Genomic DNA, 22,608 nt, shown 5'->3' with positions numbered 1-22,608 from the left:
CGTTTCCGTATCAATAAATGATCACGGTAATGGGATCTACCTTTCTCCAACCCTTTGCTCCCTCGGAGGCACAGCATCCTCCCTGCAGGCTCCGTATCTCGCGTGTGGTTTCATGTTCTACACCTGCAGGAGCGGCTGGAGAGGGAAGCTCCTCCACGTTGGTGCAGCCGTTGTGCACAGGAGGAAGGAGATGTTGGTTGCAACCCCCTGTTGCTTCTCTTTGCAAGGGCAGTTAGTCACCCATGTCTGCACTGAGCAGAATATCAAGGGAATATTATTTCCCCCCTTTCCCACTTCCAGTCCCTGAAGGGGCTACAGGAAAGCGGGAGAGGGGCTTTTCACAAGGGCGTGGAGTGACAGGACGAGGGGGAACGGTTTTAAACTGAGAGAGGGGAGATTGAGATGAGATGTGAGGAAGAAATTGTTTGCTGTGAGGGTGGTGAGAGCCTGGCGCAGGTTGCCCAGAGCAGCTGTGGCTGCCCCCTCCCTGGCAGTGTTCAAGGCCAGGTTGGATGGGGCTGGGAGCAACGTGGTCTGGTGGAAGGTGTCCCTGCCCATGGCAGGGGGTTGGAACTAGATGGTCTTTAAGGTCCCTTCCCACCCAAACCAGTCTGTGATTCTATGATTTGCTGATGGTGTGCTCAATTTTTCTAGGAATATCACGAGGACTTCAGAAAATATTCGTGTGGTAATAGGAAGTAAATTGGAATTGGGGATTTTGGGCAAGCTCTAGAAGAGTGGTAGGATTTCAATATGAAATTATTTCAGCATATGGAGAAAGGAGATTTGTAGCGCTGCAAAGAGCACAGGCTTGAGATGGGAAGAACAGCCATGGCTTGATGTGAATATTTTTGCCAAGTATCTCTTTAGGATTTCAGAACCTGCTTATAACCCTCCTGGATAAAATTCTGGCAAGAATGAGGGGAATGCAGGCTCTACGTGTGCGCACTGAAAGTATGAAGAGATGAAAGGAATGAGAAAGGACTTTGAGTGCAAGAAGGTACTTCCCACAACCTTAAATACCGTGGACTGAAGGGTGTCTAAATCTTGCCTAGCACTAAGCTCACACCAGAAGAATCGGAATCAGTGAGGTTGGAAGAGCCCTCTGGGCTCATAGAGTCCAACCATTGCCCTGACACCACCATGGCAACTAGACCAGGGCACTAAGTGCCATGTCCAGGCTTTTCTTAAACCCCTCCAGAGATGGTGACTCCACCACCTCCCTGGGCAGCCCCTTCTAATGTCTAATGACCCTTTAGAAGACCCACCTAGAAGGGTGCAGGTACTCTTATCTAGCCAAGTTCATGGTCTTTATTGAACAAGAAATGTCTGTGCAAGTATTGCAAGGTTACTATGAACTTAAAAATAACAATAAAATTGCAAATAGGGAGTTAAAACTGAACTAAATATTGGGTTTAGGAATTATTATTTATTTTTTCTTTCTAAAAAGACAGCATTGTTTTTTCTTGCCCTTTGGTCAGGAGCTGAACCTGAACAACTCCAGTCGCTGATGAGCCTGAACCAGAACTGAGCTATTTCCTGGCTCGTCTCCCTGTTTGCACGTAATCTAATTTTTAACCCAGGTCACTGAATGCAGTTTTAAAGTTTGTATAGTCAGGATGCCCGTGATAAGTAAGTTGTTGACTGGGGAAACCTTTCTGGTCCTTTCAGAGGTTAGGGATAAGTTTAGCTGGTGAATAATTTTGGTATCCTGAAGTTGGCTGTTAGATGTCCAGAGGAGTCCAGAGGCGGGCGACCAAGCTGGGGAAGGGTCTGGAGGGTCTGACCTGCGAGGAACGGCTGAGGGAGCTGGGGGTGTTTAGCCTGGAGAAGAGGAGGCTCAGAGGTGACCTCAGTGCAGTCTACAACTACCTGAAGGGAGGTTGTAGTGAAGTGGGAGTCGGCCTCTTCTCCCGGGCAACCAGCACTAGGACAAGAGGACACAGCCTCAAGCTTGGCCAGGGGAGGTTCAGGTTGGACATTAGGAAGCATTTCTTCTGAGCAAGGGTCATTAGCCATTGGAAGGGGCTGCCCAGGGAGGTGGTGGAGTCCCCATCTCTGGAGGGGTTTAAGAAAAGCCTGGCCATGGCACTTAGTGCCCTGGTCTAGTTGCCATGGTGGTGTCAGGGCAATGGTTGGACTCGATGATCCCAGAGGGTTCTTCCAACCTGATTGACTCTGTGATATGTCTGAACTCTCCAGCGAAGCCTTTAACAGAGCAAGTGACTAATCAAAGTAATTTCTGATCTCAAAGTGATGTTGGTCGTGTTCTGGTTATAACCAATTTTTCTTTGCAATTTTCCAAGTGAACCTATTTCAGGGTTGAAAAAAAGACTTTGAGCAGACTGACCTAGAGGGTTTCATCTCTTTGAATTGGGTGAAGAAGGACCGGTAACCTTTGTGGCGCGAGGAAAGGAAGTTTCTTGAAAATAATTTCTCTGGTCTCTGAGCTGTTCCTGTTGAAAGGCAGAGATGAATGTTGGCACAACAGCCCCTGTGCGTTTGTGGCGACGTGAATCATAGCCAGGGTTAACAAATGCTGTGTGTGTATTACCAGGTAACTTGGGTAATGCTCCTCCTGGAAGTGGCCACGCTCACGGAAATAAAGACTCAATGTGCCAGCTGCTAGAGCTGCCACAGTTTGCTTTTCGTGTGGAGGATGACGGGGGAGTTCAATCAGAAAAGCAAGAGCTTCCAGGGAAGTCCTTCATTCATGGCTTTTGCTGTAACAATGCACTGCAAAATATGGGCAGAGGTGTTTGCCACGGAGCATGTTTGCTCAGCGGTTGGATGAGATCAGTTAAGCAATGTGAGACCCAAACAAAACCCTTCCCAGCTCACAGAATCCCAGAATCAGTCAGGTTGGAAGAGCCCTCTGGGATCATGGAGTCCAACCATTGCCCTGACACCACCATGGCAACTAGACCAGGGCACTAAGTGCCATGTCCAGGCTTTTCTTAAACCCCTCCAGAGATGGTGACTCGTTATTGTTAACGTTTGATATCTGTGCCTGTCTGGATAATAAATATAATTGCTAACTCGACTAATAAGCTGTGAGTGCCATTGCCTGGATGATGCAAAATGAGCCTCTTTACGATCTTGTCACACCCTGTTAAAGAGAAATTTGATTTATGTCACTGTACGCAGTTTCTTGCGCTGAAATGAGACCGTTAGTTGTGCTGATCACTGTTTGGTTTCTACCAGCTTGTGTCGCAACCTGTGAAAAGGTCTGAAATCACAGAATCACAGACTGGTTTGGGTTGGAAGGGACCTTAAAGATCATCCAGTCCCACCCCCCTGCCACGGGCAGGGACACCTTCCACCAGCCCAGGTTGCTCCCAGCCCCATCCAACCTGCCCTTGAACACTGCCAGGGAGGGGGCAGCCACAGCTTCTCTGGCCAACCTGGGCCAGGCTCTCACCACCCTCACAGCAAACAATTTCGTCCTCACATCTCATCTCAATCTCCCCTCTGTCAGTTTAAAACCGTTCCCCCTCGTCCTGTCACTCCATACCCTTGTCAAAAGCCCCTCTCCAGCTTTCCTGTAGCCCCTTCAGGCACTGGAAGGTGCTAGAAGGTCTCCCCAGAGCCTTCTCTTCTCCAGGCTGAACAGCCCCAGCTCTCTCAGCCTGTCTCCAGAGCAGAGGGGCTCCAGCCCTCGGAGCATCTCCGTGCCCTCAGAAGGCAGACCCTTAGCTCAGCGTCCCCGTCTCCTTTTGCTTGGCCATTTAACGCGAGGTGGTAATTCAGCCGCAGGGTTGAGGTTTCCGAGCTCTGTTCTTCGTCGCAACGTGCTGTGTGCTCTCTGAATTGATGCAGTTCCCAGTAATTAGGGGGATATCGGCGCTGAGGGGCGTGATTGCCTTCAAGAGGAAAATTAAACCCTCCTTGCCCGTTTGTTACCGCGCTATCGGTACAAGCAGAATCCTAAAGGGAGAAAAAGGAAAACAGGCTTAATTTAAAAGTCGTTTGAAACTGTGCGGTGCTGTTTGCCCTGTGCCCTCTGGGAGGGTTTCTGGGCTGCTGTTTGCTCTCTGTCATTTCCAGAGAGGCCAAGGCCTGACAGATCAACTTCTCTTTCTTTCAGAATAAGGACAGCGGCGAACGTGAGAACAAGCAGCTCCGAGAAGATGACGAAGAGGAGCCCATCAAGCACAAGTAATTACTTATTTATTCCCACTTGTCTCTCTTATTGTTCAGGCGCTGCTCTTGTGTTTGCTAATTAGGATTTTTCCTTGGCTTCTAAGGTGCAATTTATTTTATTTTTATTTTCAGTGTGAATTTGATCTCATGGTGTAAATGATCCAAGATGGGGGAATAAAGAGGAGAAGCCTGGGGCTGACTGGGGGGTAGCGAGGGGAAGGTGGTGCCATCAGAGGTGTCGGGAGCATTTAGGCTGCCTTGCTTTAGGCTCCCTGGACTTCAACAGCCATTGCTGCATCTCTGTCCCCAGCACCTGTGTCATTTTAAGCGTGGATTATTTTTTTTCCCCCATGAATGGGGGCCCACGGGGTACACGTGGCTGTTTAACCGCGGCCCACCGCTGTTCTCTCTTGTCATTGGAAAATGTGAGCACAAGACTAACCGAGGCGAGGTGTTGCTCCTGGCAGGAGCAGCTGACTGTGCAGTTGGTTTCCTGCCGGTAAAAACACCGTCAGGTCTCTTCTGGAGACAACGGGGGGTGAAATTTGGTTTGAAGATGCGGGACGTGACCTTTTCTCATCGCTTTACCAGCTAGAAACCTCCTCTGTGGGAGGTGTGTGTCAGAGATGCTGCTGCAGCTGAGCACGTGTGCTCTGCTGAGAAAGTAGAGCAAAATCCTCGCTGCTGCTTGGGAATAACTCCTGGCAGAAAATACATCCCTTCTTGAGAGCTGCCCACGTGGATGTGGGGCTGGGAGTGGTTCTGGAGAACCATCACCCACCCTGAACTTTGTTTGTAGGCGCCGTGGTTGGGTTTCGTGCTGGAAGAGGCACAAGGTCTGGGCTGAAGCTGAAAGAGGAGCGAGAGATCTTGGAGATGATGATGAATAATGAATAAACAGCTCTTGCTGTCCAGCCCTGCCACTCGATACGCTGCGTGGCGAGGTGATGCAGCGTGCGGTGGCCCGCTGATGAGGAGCATCAGGCCTGGGCTGTCTTTACCAGGCGATGACCTGGCATCGTTGTGCTAGGAGTGATGCACTCCTGCTCCCAAACTGGAATTAGGTTAGACATTAGGAAGCATTTCTTCTCAGCAAGGGTCATTAGGCATTGGAAGGGGCTGCCCAGGGAGGTGGTGGAGTCCCCATCTCTGGAGGGGTTTAAGCAAAGCCTGGCCATGGCACTTAGTGCCCTGGTCTAGTTGCCATGGTGGTGTCAGGGCAATGGTTGGACTCGATGATCCCAGAGGGCTCTTCCAACCTGATTGATTCTGTGAATTCTGAACTGGTCCACTAAACCTCTGAAAAAAATCTTTTTCTACTCCGGCTGACTTTCAGGCTGGGGATTGCTTCTTTTTAACCGCTGCTGAGCAGCCTGGAAGCGTTATCAGAGGTGATGTGGTTTCTCACCCAGTCTTCGACGTCACTGCTGGCAAGTTGGTAAATCACTTTTTCCACGAGCGCTTGTTCTCATCGTGGTGCAGGTTCAGTAAAAAGCCTTCTTCTGCCTGGGGCTGATGCCCTTGAAACTTCACCCAGGTTATATGTAGAGAGGAAAGGTGTTGAGCACTTCAAGAAAGATGTTGAGGTGTTGGAGTGAGTCCAGAGGAGGGTGACCAAGCTGGTGAAGGATCTGGAGGGTCTGACCTCTGAGGAACGGCTGAGGGAGCTGGGGGTGTTTAGCCTGGAGAAGAGGAGGCTCAGAGGTGACCTTAGTGCAGTCTACAACTACCTGAAGGGAGGTTGTAGCGCAGTGGGAGTCGGCCTCTTCTCCCAGGCAACCAGCGCTAGGACAAGAGGACACAGCCTCAAGCTTGGCCAGGGGAGGGTCAGGTTAGACATTCGGAAGCATTTCTTCTCAGCAAGGGTCATTAGCCATTGGAAGGGGCTGCCCAGGGAGGTGGTGGAGTCACCATCTCTGGAGGGGTTTAAAAAAAGCCTGGACATGGCACTTAGTGCCCTGGTCTAGTTGGCATGGTGGTGTCAGGGCAATGGTTGGACTCGATGATCCCAGAGGTCTCTTCCAACCTCATGGATTCTGTGAGTAGGAACTCCAGTCTCCAGCCAGCTTTGTGCTGGATGCATGAAACTCCCCACAGATGTGGGCACGGGGCTTCTCCTGAAACACGTGGGAGTGATGCCTTTGGGGAGAAAAGTTTGCTTTCGGGATGGATTTCGCTGCAGGAGTCTGTAGCTCTTTGTCCCTCTCTCCAGCTCCAGCAGGTTTTGTCGGGATCCAGACGTAACTTTGCAAGGCAAATGAGCGCAGGATCTGCTCTGCAGGAAATGTTTGAATCACAAATTTGGCTGAGACCATTCTTAGCTTTTGCTTTACTTGTTGAATGTCCTTTTTCTGTCGCCGGAATTGGATGTGTGTTTTTTAACAAGATCTAGAAGGCTGGTGAGCCGATAACTCGATTTTCTCTTTGATTTTAATTTCCCAATAGCCTCGCTGAACTTTCTCAGCTCTTTGAAAACAGGAACTGCTGTGCACTAATGCCCCGTTGGCTGCTGGAAAAGGTAAACTGAGATAATCCGCTGATGTTTACCCTGAGTTTGAGAAACGACAGGTCCTGGGAGCTGAAATCTGCCTTCCCTGCAAACCGCTCCCTCGCCCCAAACAAGCGTCTCGATCGCTCTGCTGCTTTCTCAAGCTGAAAACCACCAAGAGCACGACGTGGGGAGGGGAAATCAAGCGGTTCAAGAAATAATCCTGTGGCCTGTACACAGGGTTTAGGTGAGGCGACTGCCCCCAAAAGCGGGCAGCACCCTGGGCTTTCCCTGCAGGCTGGTTCCTCCTCCATCCCTCAGCCCGCACCTGAGACCATCCTTTATACCCTGTAGGAAGGACAGAGCCACCAGGCACCAACTTTACTAATATTTCCTCGCTGCCTATGTGACAACACACTTTTTGGCAGCTTCCTGTTTTCTTTCTGGTCGACTCAAATCTCCACCCCCCCCTTTTTTTTTTAATTTTTTTTTTCATTTTTTTTTTGTTCCTTGTTTTTATCTTTCACGCCACAAGCTGCCACCGCAGGAACAAGCGCTGACGAAGCCCTGATACGCTTCGCAGCAATTTCAGCTCAGCCTATCTCTGATCTAAGCTCTCCGGGGAGTTTATATCTGTCATTGCAAAGAGCTCAGGTCATTTTTATTTTTACCACTTACACCAGGAAACACCTCCCGGCCCGGCGGCAGCCCGCGATCTGCTCTTGCAAGGAACAGGGTGTGGGTGGACTTTGGCCCTTCCGCTTGGTTTCTGCAGGGGGAAAAAGCACTTTGGGGCTCGGGGATCTGCGAGCATAAAGCCACGGCCGGCTGGAGACTGGCGTTGCCACCCCGATGGGAGCAGAGAGGCGTTGAGCTGTGAAGCTGGGCTACGGTTCTGCAAGTGGAGCTCATCAGGGATGGTAAAAGTGTAAATAAAAAGCCAAGGCAGGGCTTGGAGAGGGAGGGGAAAACCAAAAAAAAATACCTTCAGCTCTTCAAGAGTTGAAATTAAGCTTCAGCGAGCTGCTGTTGATCAGCTGCTGGTGTTTCGACACTTAGTCATGCTTTAAAATTACAGCTCTGTGCTGGGCTGCTCGCAGAGATGAATTTCTGGGAGGAGCTGGGGGAGGCAGGGGTTGGGAAACGCGATCTCACCCCTCGCTGTGGGAAGAATGTCACGGGGCAGGTCGAAACCACTTTTTTATCTCTGCACACAAAAATACAGCAGCGAGTCTGCTCAGCGTTGGGTTTAGCCAAGGCGGTAGCAAGGGTCACTGCTGTGCTGGACGTGCTTCCTTCCATCCTGGAGCGTGGAGAGCTTCATGAGGAGTTTAAAAAAAATACATAAAATTTAAAAAATTATAATCAAATATGGGAGAGAGCAGTATTGATGTGTAGGCTGAGCTGAGCCCACGTGGCGTGTTCAATCGACATCTGCATGGACAGCTGAACCTCTTGCTGCTGGTGGCTTGTCCTGATGGATGCTGTCCAATGAGTCGGGCTCCATCACCACCCCACATCTGCAGGGACCAAGAGCGTGTCCCCTCCGTTGGGAAATGCTGTTGGAGTGAGTTTCTCTGTTGGGAAACGCTGTTGGAGCGAGTCCAGAGGAGGGCGACCAAGCTGGGGAAGGGTCTTGGAGGGTCTGACCTGCGAGGAACGACTGAGGGAGCTGGGAGTGTTTAGCCTGGAGAAGAGGAGGCTCAGAGGTGACCTTAGTGCAGTCTACAACTACCTGAAGGGAGGTTGTAGCACAGTGGGAGTCGGCCTCTTCTCCCAGGCAACTAGTGATAGGACAAGAGGACACAGCCTCAAGCTTGGCCAGGGGAGGGTCAGGTTGGACATGAGGAAGCATTTCTTCTCAGCAAGGGTCATTAGCCATTGGAAGGGGCTGCCCAGGGAGGTGGTGGAGTCACCATCTCTGGAGGGCTTTAAGAAAAGCCTGGCCATGGCACTTAGTGCCCTGGTCTAGTTGCCATGGTGGTGTCAGGGCAATGGTTGGACTCGATGAGCCCAGAGGTCTCTTCCAACCTGGTTGATTCTGTGATTCTGAAAGTTCTTGGCCCATGGCAGGAGGAGGTGGGCAGGGGCAAGGCTGTAGCGTCGCACCTTTTGCTGGGTGCTGGAGAAGGGAGAACAGGAGTTTAGATGGGCGAATCCACCTGGCTGGTGACCAGTGGGGGTGCTGAGTGAGGAGACTTAGGAGCTGGCAGGGTCTAGGGACCCCCCAAAGGTGCATGTGCCCATTTTGATGCATTGCAGGGCCCTTCTCCCCTCCAGAGCTGTGAGGATGCTGTGGACCTTCCCTCTGGTTAGAGCTGTGCCCATCTCACTCTGGAGGAGATATCTAGGAGATGATCTCCTTCCGCAGGGAAGACCCCCATGGAGCTTTAGGTGGTCCAAAGCCTGGCTGTACCCTCCTAACAGAGGCTGTTGATGTGTTCAGTGGGTGCCTGGTGATTCCGACTTTGCTTTGGGCAGGCTGAGTGCCCCTGTGCCCGTCCCCCAGCAGCAGGACACACAGGTGAGCAGCCAGAGGTGAAACACTAGTCCCATCTACCCAACCTTTGGCTGTGAGTTCCCAGCATCTTTGCAGCAGTCCGCTCTTTTTCATTGTTACTGGGAACACATCCCTGCTGTAACCAAACCACGGCATTGTGGGTGGTTAATTTTGGGTGCTTAGACCTCCCTCTGACCTGCCTGTGGGAGAGCTCTTGGTGTGGTGCGTGGGGACAAGGCTGTACGTAACCCTGAGCTGACCTGGAGTGTCCTTTTGCTCACAGACCTTGTGTTGTCTCTGTGCTGAGACTGAATCTGAACGTGGTTATTGAAGTACAGAGTTGCAGCAAAGTCGTGCTTGATACTATTTTGAGGCCGGCTAAGGAGATGTTGAGGTCCTGTGGTTGTCTAGGTGCTACCAAGGTACCTTCAGGGCCCCTTTTTTGGCTTGAGGCAAGGGTGGCAGATCATTTCTGATCCACCACCAGCCAAAAGAAGCTGGAGGAAGCCCACAAGAGCATGGGCAAAGCCTGCTGTTGTGCCGGCACGCAGAGGAACGTAGCTGGGTGCTATGGGCAGGGTCAGGGTTTGCACATCAGCCAGCTCCTGGTGCTGCATCACCAGCCTGGGTCCCGTGCTGCAGATTGAGTGTGGGTTTTGTCCCGGTTGTATTTACTGATGGTGAAGTTGCTCGTGCCTGGCTGGAAGACGCTGAGCTGCCTGGTAGAGCAGCGTGGGAGGCCAGACAACCTCGTGGCACCTGCCTGTGTTTGAAGAGCTTCTCTTGCAGCCCTCCTCCTGCAACACCCGGGGGTACGTCTCTCCCCATCCGCGCTCCCCCAAGAAGCACGTCCTGAGAAACCAGTTGCCTCAGCAAGTTTTGGGGGCTCGTGGTGTTAATAGAGGTGTTTGTTTTCTTGTCATTCCTCGAGTGCCTTTTGGCGAGGAGGATGTGCTCTGACACGCTCAGCTATTTGAGCAGGAGCAGCCCTCTCCCAGGGAAGAGGGATTGCTCCTCGGAGGGTGGGTGCTGGTGGGTCTCTGCCTCTACTTGTTGCTTGCTCCTTTTCTGCCCTGGGCAAGGAATCCAGGAATGATGGCAACAACTTTGTCCTCTTGATCAAACACCACCACTGGACCTCTGCGTTAGAGAGGTCTCTGTCCTACTGCAAGAGAGGGTGCGAGGAGATGTTGAGTAGTTTCTGACCTACGAGGAACGGCTGAGGGAGCTGGGGGGGTTTAGCCTGGAGAAGAGGAGGCTCAGAGGTGACCTTAGTGCAGTCTACAACTACCTGAAGGGAGGCTGTAGCGGGGTGGGAGTCGGCCTCTTCTTCCAGGCAACCAGTGACAGGACAAGAGGACACAGCCTCCAGCTTTGCCAGGGGAGGTTCAGGTTGGCCATTAGGAAGCATTTCTTCTCAGAAGGGTCATTAGCCATTGGAAGGGGCTGCCCAGGGAGGTGGTGGAGTCACCATCTCTGGAGGGGTTTAAGAAAAGCCTGGCCATGGCACTTAGTGCCCTGGTCTAGTTGCCATGGTGGTGTCAGGGCAATGGTTGGACTCGATGATCCCAGAGGGCTCTTCCAACCTCATTGATTCTGTGATTCTGTGAAATTAAGCCTGTTCCAGGATGGGTGGATGTTGTATAGCAAGTCTCGCAGTGCCCCCAGAGGATGGTGGTGCTGTAGAGTTCCCTCAGCACCCATGGGTGATCACGCAGCACCCTGTATGTTCTAGGTGGCTTTGCAGTGGGTCGTTGCGGGGGTGACCGAGGGGAGTGAAGAGGGTACAAGAGTCCAAGCCTGAAATCTCTGCCCAGATACTCTTAATCTGGTTCTTTCCATGGGGTCTGCAGACAGAAGGAAGAAGAGTAAGCTCGTCAGTCAGTTAAAGTCACTACACAGTGAATTTTCCCTGGTGAAAAAATTCGGAGACCTGTAAAAAAAAGCTTGAAAATTACTTCTGCTCTGTGGTTTGCAAATGAAAACAGAAAAGGGAAGAGGCACTTTGAGGAGAAATGTTTGCTGCCACTGAAGAGCATCTGAGTGTTGCCCCAGGGGACACCTTCGCCGTGTGGCCCCACAGGTCCCCTCTCCTTTCAGGTTCTTCAGTAGCTTGGCCAGAGCCCAGCTCCCACCAACGTGGGCCCAAAACTTCCTGGGTTGCTGCTGAAGTCTCCTGCTTTGCTGTCCTTGGTTGTCCAGCTGCTTCGTTGCTGCTCCTTCAAACCTTCTTGCCCTCACAGAGCACATGATGGAGCAGAGGAGGGTCCACCAAACCACCACTCCTTCAAGGATTTGAGACCTCCCCTGTATCTTCTGTAGCAGTAATTTCTTTGTGTGTTTGAGTCTGGCTTCCCAGGAGTTAAGTGAAGTTTGGAGATGCAGAGAAATAAAATGAAATCCTTGCGCTGGTTCCTCTCTAAAGGCCAATGTGGAAATGGTTGTCCAGGACATCTGGTTTCAAGCAAATCGGAGTGGCTGTTGCAAAAAATGGAAGGCTCTGAAAACGGGGGCTCTGGAGCAGCTTGGGAAGGTCAAAGGGCAGCAAATTCTCAAGCCAGATGGTATTTCTCCAGGGCTTTGGAAAAGAAATTGCCAGAAATAACTGAGACAGGGCTGAAAACACTCAGGACTTCCCTAAGCTGCTTCCAAAGAATGGAAAGGCTCTACCATGGCGCTTCAAAAATAGTCATCTGGGATCTGGGTGTTTCAAACCACTTTGTTTTGGTGATGCAGCAGAGGAAGCATCTTTTTTTTTTCCTAGTTCCATCAGGTGCCAAGAGTCGACGCTGAGGAGCACAAGAGATGTTCAAGCAGAGCGATGTGAAGGGCTTGAGGGAGACCAAGAGGTGAAGAGCCGTGGAGGACACCCACCTCTGATCCTGGGCAGAGTAAGCAGGGTCTGCAAATGCTGCTGGACTCCTGCCTTCTCCTGCTGCTGTCTGTCCTGCTGAGGTCCACTTGCCTCTTTCACCTCCAGAAGCACTAAGAAAACCATACTGAGATGTCCTAGCCAGCTTTCCTCGGCCCTTAACCTTGTCCTCAGAGAGGTAAAAATACCAAGGTGCTCTTGAAGCAGCCTAGTTGGTGCAGCTTTCTTCTCAGCAAGGGTCATTAGAGATTGGAAGGGGCTGCCCAGAGAGGTGGTGGAGTCACCATCTCTGGAGGGGCTTAAGAAAAGCCTGGACATGGCACTTAGTGCCCTGGTGTAGTTGCCATGGTGGTGTCAGGGCAATGGTTGGACTCGATGATCTCAGAGGTCTCTTCCAACCTGACTGATTCTGTGATTCTGTGACTGTTTTGTGATAGTAACTATGGGAGCAGGGATGCTGTGACATCTGAAGAAATCGCTCTTACGGGGTTTCTTGGCCAACCCATTCCCTGTGTTCCTGATGCATGGACATCAGCCAGCGGCCACTTCACCAGAAGGTGAAGGCTTGACAGGCTGGAGAACTGGGCCCGTGCAAATGGCATGAAGTTCAGCAAGGCCAAGTGCAAGGTCCTGCACATGGGTCGGGGCAATCCCAAGCACAAATCCAGGCTGGGCGGAGAATGGATTGAGAGCAGCCCTGAGGAGAAGGACTTGGGGGTGATGGGTGACGAGAAGCTCACCATGAGCCAGCACCGTGTGCTGGCAGCCCAAAGCCAACCGTGTCCTGGGCTGCATCCCCAGCAGCGTGGCCAGCAGGGCGAGGGAGGGGATTCTGCCCCTCTGCCCCGCTCTCGTGAGACCCCCCCTGCAGTGCTGCGTCCAGCTCTGGGGCCCCAACAGAAGAACACGGAGCTGTTGGAGCGAGTCCAGAGGAGGCCACGGAGATGCTCGGAGGGCTGGAGCCCCTCTGCTCTGGAGACAGGCTGAGAGAGCTGGGGCTGTTCAACCTGGAGAAGAGAAGGCTCCAGGGAGACCTTCTAGCACCTTCCAGTCCCTGAAGGGGCTACAGGAAAGCTGGAGAGGGGCTTTTGACAAGGGCATGGAGTGACAGGACGAGGGGGAACGGTTTTAAACTGAGAGAGGGGAGATTGAGATGAGATGTGAGGAAGAAATTGTTTGCTGTGAGGGTGGTGAGACCCTGGCCCAGGTTGTCCAGAGCAGCTGTGGCTGCCCCCTCCCTGGCAGTGTTCAAGGCCAGGTTGGATGGGGCTTGGAGCAACCTGGTCTGGTGGAAGGTGTCCCTGCCCGTGGCAGGGGTTTGGGACTGGATGGGCTTTAAGGTCCCTTCCAACCCAAACCAGTCTGTGATTCTATGATTCTAAGGCTTAGAAAGATAGATTATCAATTGAAAAAAAAGAGTGTTTGCTCCATGAAGCCCTCGGGGCTGGAGGAGTAGAGCAAAAAAGAGCCTCGCAGACAGCTTTGAGTGTCCCGTGTTCTGCATCGAGAGAGCTCTCTGCATTCTGCGCATACCCTGCATGCCGCGCCGTTTCCAACCCGCCTGCTTCAAAGAAAAGCAGACATCTCCTCTTCTTCCGCAGCGAGGAGCTCCAGGCCTGAGTGGAAAGTGAATTTGAGGCATTCCTGACCCAAAACAGGGAATGTGCCACCCCTGAGAGCCTTGGTGGAGATGCTGGGAGGTTGTGTCCATCACTTCCCTCTGTAACTGCTGCAGCTACCCCCATCCTCCTGTGGTCCTAGGAGCTTCCAGCACAGACCTGCACCCGCTGCCGGCTGTAAGGCTATAACCACCTCCAGCCCTGGCAGTCCTGGCTCATTTGGGCTGAAATGGGCTGGGAAACACTGCACAAGGTGCTCAAGGAGCAGGAGATCTTCTGGGTTGGGCATTGTCCATCACTTAGAAGGAGATGCTGATAAAATCTGCTAGTGACCATGCGTAAGCTTTATCCCACCCTAAAGCCGACTGGTTCAAACCCAGCTCTTGTCCAGGTGCTCATTCCTTCACGAGGAGCGTTAAGCACTCACGTTCGTGCCAGTGCATTGCACGTTGCACAGGGTCGTGTCCAGTGGGTCTGAATATCTCCAAAGAAGGAGACTCCCCCCCTCCCTGGGCAGCCTGTGCCAGGGCTCGGGCACCCTCACAGCAAAGAAGTTCCTCCTCATATTCAGATGGAACTTCCCATGTCTCAGTTTGTGCCCGTTGCCCCTTGTCCTGTCGCTGGGCACCACTGAGAAGAGTCTGGCCCCATCCCCTTGACACCCACCCCTGAGGTATCTGTGAGCATTGATAAGGTCCCCCCTCAGTCTGCTCTTCTCCAGCTGAACAGCCCCAGCTCCCTCAGCCTCTCCTCGCAGCAGAGATGCTCCAGCCCTCTCACCATCTCCGTACCCCTCCACTGGACTCTCCCCAGTAGTTCCTTGTCTGTCTTGAACTGGGGGGCCCAGAACTGCACACAGTTACTCCAGGTGTGGCCTCACCAGGGCTGTGTAGAGGGGCAGGAGAACCTCCCTTGACCTGCTGCCCACACTCTTCCTCACGCACCCCAGGACACCACTGGCCTTCCTGGCCCCAAGGGCACCTTCTTGGCTCATGGTGAACTTGTCCCCCAGAACTCCCAGGTCCTTCTCTGCAGAGCTGCTCTCCAGTAGATCAGCCCCCAGCCTGTACTGGTGCGTGGGGTTATTCCTCCCCAGGTGCAGGACCCTACACTTGCCTTGGTTGAACTTCATGAGGTTCCTCTTAAACCTTTCCTGCCTTCGAGTTACTCGGGGTAGCACCGCTCTGCTGCTTGTCTCTCTGTCTTTACAGTCAGACTTGTGCATAGACAACGGGGGAGACAAGTCTTCTTGTCCTGGTGAGTGTGGCACTGCTGGGGCTGGTGTGTGGTGAAATCCCTGAGCAGGCGGCTGCGGGGAGCGCTGGGCACCAAGAATTACTGGAGACAGGTGCGAGAGCTGCTCTCGCCCTGCACGGTTAATTAAAGGGATCAATTTTGGTTTGTTTTCTGCTGGCGCTCGCAGTCGTGCATGGGTTTAATAAGGACCTGAAAGTACTGGTGCCAGGCGCGGGGGGATCTTTGGGGTGCAGCCTCGCAGCCCTTCTCCTCTTTGTCCCCGCGCGACGGCTCCTTCCCCTTCTGCCAGACCCGCGCCGCTGCTCGTCCCATCTGCAGCAGAACCTGCCGAGTTGGGCCTTGTGGTTTTATGGGCCACGAAGGTGCTCCGAGGGCTGGAGCCCCTCTGCTCTGGAGACAGGCTGAGAGAGCTGGGGCTGTTCAGCCTGGAGAAGAGAAGGCTCCGGGGAGACCTTCTAGCACCTTCCAGTGCCTGAAGGGGCTACAGAAAAGCTGGAGAGGGGCTTTTGACAAGGGCATGGAGTGACAGGACGAGGAGGAATGGTTTTAAACTGACAGAGGGGAGATTGAGATGAGATGTGAGGAAGAAATTGTTTGCTGTGAGGGTGGTGAGAGCCTGGCCCAGGTTGGCCAGAGAAGCTGTGGCTGCCCCCTCCCTGGCAGTGTTCAAGGGCAGGCTGGATGGGGCTGGGAGCAACGTGGTGTGGTGGAAGGTGTCCCTGCCCGTGGCAGGGGGGTGGGACTGGATGGGCTTTAAGGTCCCTTCCCACCCAAACCACTCTATGATTCTATGTCTTTTAATCTTGTGGATAAACCTCCATTGAGCACGAGCGGTGCTGGGCTGCAAGGCTTTGTTTTCAAGCTGAAATGCGTCTTCTCCAAGTGGGAAGAGTGTCAGGGAGCAGGTTTAAACTCCAATTCCTCTTCCTTGTGTGTTCCCCAAGTGGTGCCGAAGCCCTGCAGCAACATAATGAAGGGCTGGACACCCTTCTTGTGGCAGGAACCAGACCTCCAGAGCGTGTGCCCCTTGAAATGTGGGATCCAGGAGCATCTGCTGCAAACACAAGACCTCTCAGCTGTCTGCTGGTTTGGCTGTGGCCGAGCAGCCACAGGTCCCATCACATGTGTGTAACGATGATTTAAAAATCCTGCTTGTCAAGGTGTAACGGTCACATCTTGCTGGACTGAAAGAAACAGCTTGCTTAGAATCATAGAATGGTTTGGGTTGGAAGGGACCTTAAAGCCCATCCAGTTCCAACCCCCTGCCATGGGCAGGAACACCTTCCACCAGACCAGGTTGCTCCAAGCCCCATCCAACCTGGCCTTGAACACTGCCAGCGAGGGGGCTCGTCGCTCTCTTATTTTAGGTGAGCTGACCCTAGGGAGTCTGTGTTTGGTTTCAGCTGCAAGTAAATCCTTCTAAACGTGAACTAAGGAGACCACAAAGCCTGGGAGATACTGAAAGTTTGCATTCTGCAGGGTCTGCCACTCTGCCAGGTAAATCCTCTCCAGCGAGCGTGAGCCAGCCCGTGGCCAGAGTTAGACATCGCAGCCTGATGTCCTCTTACCTTCTGGATGAATTAGCTGCTCCTCTTCCTCCCCGGCCTCCCAGATTAGCAACAAAATCCTGCTAAGTGGAGATTGTCTGTAAAATCATGGAATAATGGTGATTTCTGGGTGCCTGGAGATGGCATCTCCTTCTGCAAGAAAATAATCACTCGATCATCCAAGATCAACCTTCCTGAAAAGAGCTGCCGTTCTGGCTGGGGACTGATGGTGATCAGTACAGGTTAATGTAACAAATCCCTCCTCCCAGGGCATGTGTGCGTAAAAATATGTGTAAAACTCTGTAGAGCAGCTTGTCTTCATGGGTTGAAGGTGCCCTTGGCCTGGGGGAGGTAGTGCAGCTACATGCTCATCTCCTCTGTGTTTCGTAGAGTCATAGAATGGTTTGGGTTGGAAGGGACCTTAAAGACCATCTAGTTTCTTTGAAGCATCCTTTCTCCCAGCGCTGGGGAAAGTTGTTCGTGTTCCATGGTGTTGCGCTGACATAAGGGCTCAGGGGACCTGGGCTTCATGAGAAATGTCATCAGGTCTCCTAATCTGCCTGGACTCTGGTTTCCAGGCTGCTTGTCGTATTTATCTCAGTTAGATCTTGTTGAGCTCCAACCACCTGCTCCCAGCATCTCCGTGGCACCAGCCATGGTGTGAGTCGGACCCTTTGCATGTAGATTCAGCTGCTGGCGAGGGGATGGCGTGGTCTGGGAAGGTGGGACCTTCCTGCTATGCTCCACGGACCTCCAAGGTTGGGGTTTTTTTGTGCTTCCCAGAGGAGTGTGGCTATCTGACCACTGACCTTCCTCTTCTCACCTCTCCTGGGCTTCTTCACCCTTTCTTTTGCCTCTCTTTGCTTTGACTTTCTTAGAAAGGGTCATTAGACATTGGAAGGGGCTGCCCAGGGAGGTGGTGGAGTCACCATGTCTGGAGGGGTTTAAGAAAAGCCTGGACATGGCCCTTAGTGCCCTGGTCTAGTTGCCATGGTGATGTCAAGGCAACGGTTGGACTCAATGATCCCAGAGGGCTCTTCCAGCTTGATTGTTTCTGTGATTCTGTGGCCTTGGTGAGGGATCATCCCAGGGGTGCTCATGACTGAGGTTGTCTAATGGTTGTCCATTTGAGGCCTGAATTATTTGGGAGAGGTGCGAAAAGAACAGCCTTGAGAAGGGGGAGAATTAGCATCCGAATACCGGGGAGGTGCGTGCACTGGGGAGAGGGCCGAGTGATGTCTCTTGAGCTCTCCTGGAGGGACGTGGAAGTATGGGTGAACTTCTGGGTGTCGTTTGGGTATCATCGTCCCCATCACCGCCACCTCCACCACCCATTTGCTCAGAAACCTGAATTGCTCCCTTTATTTGCACCATGTGGTTGACCTGCACCCCTGTTTGTAGCACTTCCAGAAGCATCTCTGGTGACTGGGTAACCACCTTGTACCCTAAATACTTGTTTTTTTCCCTTGTCCTTCCCACGTACCCCCTTGGGATCACTTTTTTCCTTGACCGTGGATCTTCTACAGCATTTCCATCCTCAGTCCATCACTGGGTTGAGACCTAAAAGGGAACTGGGCTGAAGTTCAGAGCTTTGCAAGGCAGCTTGGGTCCATTCCTAGCTACATCTGCTTGGCTTGCCAAGACATCGCCTTTATCATGCCAAACTCCTGGTTGACCCTGTCTTTTCTGACTTGTGTGGGTTGATGCCCATGTGCCCCTCACTAGCGAGAGCCCACAACCGGGGCAGCTTGGACATGTCTCACTGCTCTGTGCTCTTCCCCCCCAGGGAGATCAAACTGCGAAACTACGAGCCTGAAGATGAGGAGCTGAAGAAGAGGAAGTTGCCCAAGGCCAAGCCGCCCTCAGGTGTGTGCAAGTGGGAGTGTGGGAGGCGAAACGAGGGAGCGTGAAAGCAGAAGTGTTGCCAACGGTGGTGCTGGTGCCTGCGGTGAGGGAATGAGGCAGCGCTTGTGGTTGTGAGGAGAAATAAAACAGCACGGGACTCTGCACCCAGCCAGTGTGCTGCAAAATGGATGGGTTGTACCTTTTCTTCCCCAAAATCAGGTGGTTTATCATGGAATCATAGAATCGGTTTGGTTGGGAAGGACCTTTAGGACCATCGAGTCCAACCGTTACCCCAGCACTGCCAAGGCCACCACTAACCCATGGCCCTCAGCACCACATCTACACGGCTTTGAAATCCCCCCAGGGATGGGGACTCCACCACTGCCCTGGGCAGCCTGTGCCAGGGCTTGACAACCCTTTCCATGAAGAAATTGTCCCTCATCTCCAATCTAAACCTCCCCTGGTGCAACTTGAGGCTGTTTCCTCTCGTCCTGTCGCTTGTTCCCTGGGACAAGAGACCGACCCCCCCTCGCTACACCCTCCTTTCAGGCAGTTGTAGAGAGCGAGAAGGTCTCCCCTCAGCCTCCTTTTCTCCAGGTTAAACCCCCCCAGGTCCCTCAGCCGCTCCCCATCACACTTGTGCTCCAGACCCTTCCCCAGCCCCGTTGCCCTTCTCTGGACTCACTCCAGCACCTCAAGGTCTTTCTTGTCGAGAGGGGCCCAAAACTAAACACAGTTTGGAAACCTCTGTGTTCTCCTCGCTGCAGCCTGAGGTGGAGAAGCCACTGGGATGTATTCTGGCAGCAGCTTGCTGGTGTGAGGGTGGTAGGTTTGGGAGATGAGTGTCTGCAGCCCTGGAGGGTGCTGGCGTGTCTGTGCAGCCGTGGTGGGTGCTGGGTGAGCGTGGTGTTTGCAAGCCCCATTGCTTCATCATCCCCTCTCACCCGTGGGGACTACACACCCTGCATTGCACAAGTGGAGCCTGTGTCTGAGCACACCGAGTCCAGCCCCAAACCAAAGGGTTGACACTCAGAGGAGCCGAGCTCTCACTGGAGGATTCTCAAGGAGATCCAGGTTGGTTTTTGTTTGAATTACCTTTAAACACATATTAGTCATGAGTCCAGGGTGTTCAGTCTGCTGTTTCCTAGCCTTAAGCTTCACCAGGGGAGGTTCAGGTTGGACATTTCTGTTTGGGCTCATCGAGTCCAACCATTGCCCTGACACCACCATGGCAACTACACCAGGGCACTAAGTGCCATGTCCAGGCTTTTCTTAAACCCCTCCAGAGATGGTGACTCCACCACCTCCCTGGGCAGCCCATTGAAGGATGGAGGGCTGCTTTCCACACGTGCTTTGCCATTGTCCCCAGGATCTGCAGACCTTTACGGAAGGTCTGGGCTGGAGCTTGGTTCCTCTGAGGTGTCTCAGGCCCTGGCCTTGTAAATGAGTCACGGTGAGTCAAATACCAAACACCTGCGGAGCAGCTGATCCCTGCAGGTCTCACGAGAAGAGGACTTGAACCCAGCAGGCTTCTTGCTGCTGTTGCTGTTTAATGGTTGTTGAGTTTGCGTCCCCAGCAGCGTGGCCAGCAGGGCGAGGGAGGGGATTCTGCCCCTCTGCTCCGCTCTCGTGAGACCCCCCTGCAGTGCTGCGTCCAGCTCTGGGGCCCCCAACACAAGAAGGACATGGAGCTGTTGGAGCGAGTCCAGAGGAGGCCACGGAGATACTCGGAGGGCTGGAGCCCCTCTGCTCTGGAGACAGGCTGAGAGAGCTGGGGCTGTTCAGCCTGGAGAAGAGAAGGCTCCAGGGAGACCTTCTAGCACCTTCCAGTGCCTGAAGGGGCTCCAGGAAAGCTGGAGAGGGGCTTTTGACAAGGGCATGGAGTGAGAGGACGAGGGGGAATGGTTTTAAAGTGACAGAGGGGAGACTGAGATGAGATGTGAGGAAGAAATTGTTTGGTGTGAGGGTGGTGAGAGCCTGGCCCAGGCTGCCCAGAGAAGCTGTGGCTGCCCCCTCCCTGGCAGTGTTCAAGGCCAGGCTGGATGGGGCTTGGAGCAACCTGGTCTAGTGGAAGGTGTCCCTGCCCATGGCAGGGGGTTGGGACTGGATGGGCTTTAAGGTCCCTTCCCACCCAAACCAGTCTGTGATTCTGTGATAATTTTCAGACGATTTTTAGGAGTCTCCGAAAGGGTTTGGGTGGTGGAGGGACATGTGTACCCACGTGTGCTCACTCGTCCGTACCACGCTCTTAAGGCAAAGACGTTCAAGTGGGCTTTTATCAAAGCTTTTGTGAACCAAGCCCAGAGCTCTGATGGGTTTCCCTGTGCTTTGTCCCGTTGGTGTCCCGCCGCTGTGCCCTGTGCTGATGCTGGTCCTGTTCCCCCATCTAGTGGAAGACAAGGTGAAGGACCAGCTGGAGGCCGCCAAGCCGGAGCCCATCATCGAGGAGGTGGTACGTATATTCAGAACTGCTCTGTGCTTGGTGTGTCTCTCTGTGTCCGGGCTTGAACCTTGCCTGCAGCTCTCACTGGGTGTCTCCTCTTCCTCCCTAGGATCTGACAAACCTGGCCCCCAGGAAGCCAGACTGGTGAGTGCCTGCAGAGCCCCACTCCTGGGAAAGGGGTGTTGGTGTCAGCGATGGGTTACCATCACCTCGAGGTTGTCCAGGTTGGGTTAAAAGTGCTAGAAATGGGAAACCCAGCCCTGCTCTTGAGGGAGACACAAGGCACGGGACTGCCCTCCCTCTTCCTGCTTACACCGAGGCTCCACTGATCCCTTTGGGGTGTTTGTCACCATGGTGGTCTCAGTGACAAGGGATGCTCTGGACATTGGGTTGATTTGCCCATGAGCTGCCCCAGTGGTAGATAGACTCTGCTCCATGGTGCTCATAGGAGAGAGGAGGAGTTTCTCTTCCACTGGGAAATGTGTAACGTGGTCCCTGTGTTCCTACCTGCCTGGGGTGAGGGTTTGTTCTGACGTTGGTGCTCTCCTCCCCAGGGATTTGAAGCGAGACGTAGCCAAGAAACTGGAGAAGCTGGAGAAGAGGACGCAGAGAGCCATTGCTGAACTGATACGTGCGTTGGGGTGCTGCAGGGATGGCGTGTGGGGTCACCAGTTCGTGTGGGGTCACCAGTTGTTCCAGACGGATTACACCATCTTTACTGGGAGCTTGGTGCCTTGTTGGTGGGCCAGAGAGGGACTGGTGGAGCTTGATCCCCTTCCCAAAAGGGTCTGTGAAGCTGTTGGTCCGAAGTAGCTTCCCCGAGGCTGCACGCACGCTTGGCTGGCGTGGCGGGGAGAGGTGGTTTGTGGGTTCGGGGTTCTCTGCGGTGTAGCTTCCCCAGTACAGCCAGTTTGTTGCTGAGCCGCTGCTGTTTCTCGCTTGCAGGAGAGCGGTTGAAAGGGCAAGAGGAGGAGCTGGCGTCTGCTGTGGGGTCAGCGAAGCAGGAGGGAAGCGATTCCGACTGAGGAGCTCCAGCGGGCAGCCTCGGGTGTGGGCTCTGCCTCTGCCAGCACCGCCCGTCCAGTTGCTTTTGGGTGGAGGCACCTCGCTGCTCACCAGCGCTTTGCCCATGAATCCGACCATGCCTGAAGGAGAGGGGCAGATCCACGGAGCCCTGCTGCTGTCCTCTCTCAGGCTGTGGCTGGCCGTTGAGGAACACTTCACAGGTAGCTTTTTGGGACCACAGGAGCAGGACAGACACCCACGTTAGCTTGAACTGAGGCCACCAGGACTCGGAGCAAGGAAGCTGTGGGCAAACAGGCGAGTGCCAGAGAAGGTAAATGCAGGATAACTCTCCTCTCGCTTGCTGGGTAAGCAAGAAGGTGCCCCCACAGCCAACAGCAGCCCTTAGAGGCACGACCATTTCCCAGGGGGCTAATGGAGGTGGCCGTGTGGCTCAAGACCTGTTGGCCACTCTGTGTCCAGCTGAGGTTAACGTGAGGTTTGTTCTGTTCCCTGAAATTTCCCCACCCTCCAGGCTTGTGCAGCGTGTTCCACTACTCTGTGTGTTTTATAATTGACAAAGTTTGTTGTTAACAAATCTTTTCGTAATAAAATGACCCCAAAACGGAAGAGGTTGTCACTTGTTCTGCAGAGGGCTGGGTGGAGACTCATATCTTTAGTGAACGATAATGTCTTTATCAATGATCTGGACGAGGGGATCGAGTGCACCCTCAGTGAGTTCGCAGACAACACCAAGCTGGGTGGGAGTGTTGATGTGCTGGAGGGCAGGAGGCTCTGCAGAGGGATCTGGACAGGCCGGATCGATGGGCCGAGGCCACTGTGTGAGGGTCAACAAGGGCAAGTGTCGGGTCCTGCCCTTGGGGTACAACAG

General features: G+C 53.3%; 1 protein-coding gene across 1 annotated transcript in view; it reads left to right on the top strand.

The window, feature by feature from the left end:
* CCDC12 (coiled-coil domain containing 12) overlaps positions 1 to 22,346 on the top strand; it is a 37,781-nt gene extending 15,435 nt beyond the window's left edge. Inside the window, exons 2-7 of the mRNA XM_068404977.1 lie at positions 4,088 to 4,158; positions 18,213 to 18,292; positions 20,662 to 20,723; positions 20,824 to 20,858; positions 21,269 to 21,345; positions 21,660 to 22,346. Coding sequence (XP_068261078.1) covers positions 4,088 to 4,158; positions 18,213 to 18,292; positions 20,662 to 20,723; positions 20,824 to 20,858; positions 21,269 to 21,345; positions 21,660 to 21,739 — 405 coding nt within the window. The 3' untranslated portion in view covers positions 21,740 to 22,346. The remainder of the gene's footprint in view (positions 1 to 4,087; positions 4,159 to 18,212; positions 18,293 to 20,661; positions 20,724 to 20,823; positions 20,859 to 21,268; positions 21,346 to 21,659) is intronic.
* Positions 22,347 to 22,608: the final 262 nt, after the last annotated feature.

The sequence above is a fragment of the Nyctibius grandis genome, chromosome 7 (assembly GCF_013368605.1).
Source record: "Nyctibius grandis isolate bNycGra1 chromosome 7, bNycGra1.pri, whole genome shotgun sequence".
Lineage (NCBI taxonomy): Eukaryota > Metazoa > Chordata > Aves > Nyctibiiformes > Nyctibiidae > Nyctibius > Nyctibius grandis.
The sequence above is the reverse complement of the archived record's forward strand: the minus strand, read 5'-3'. Positions and strand labels throughout refer to the sequence as shown.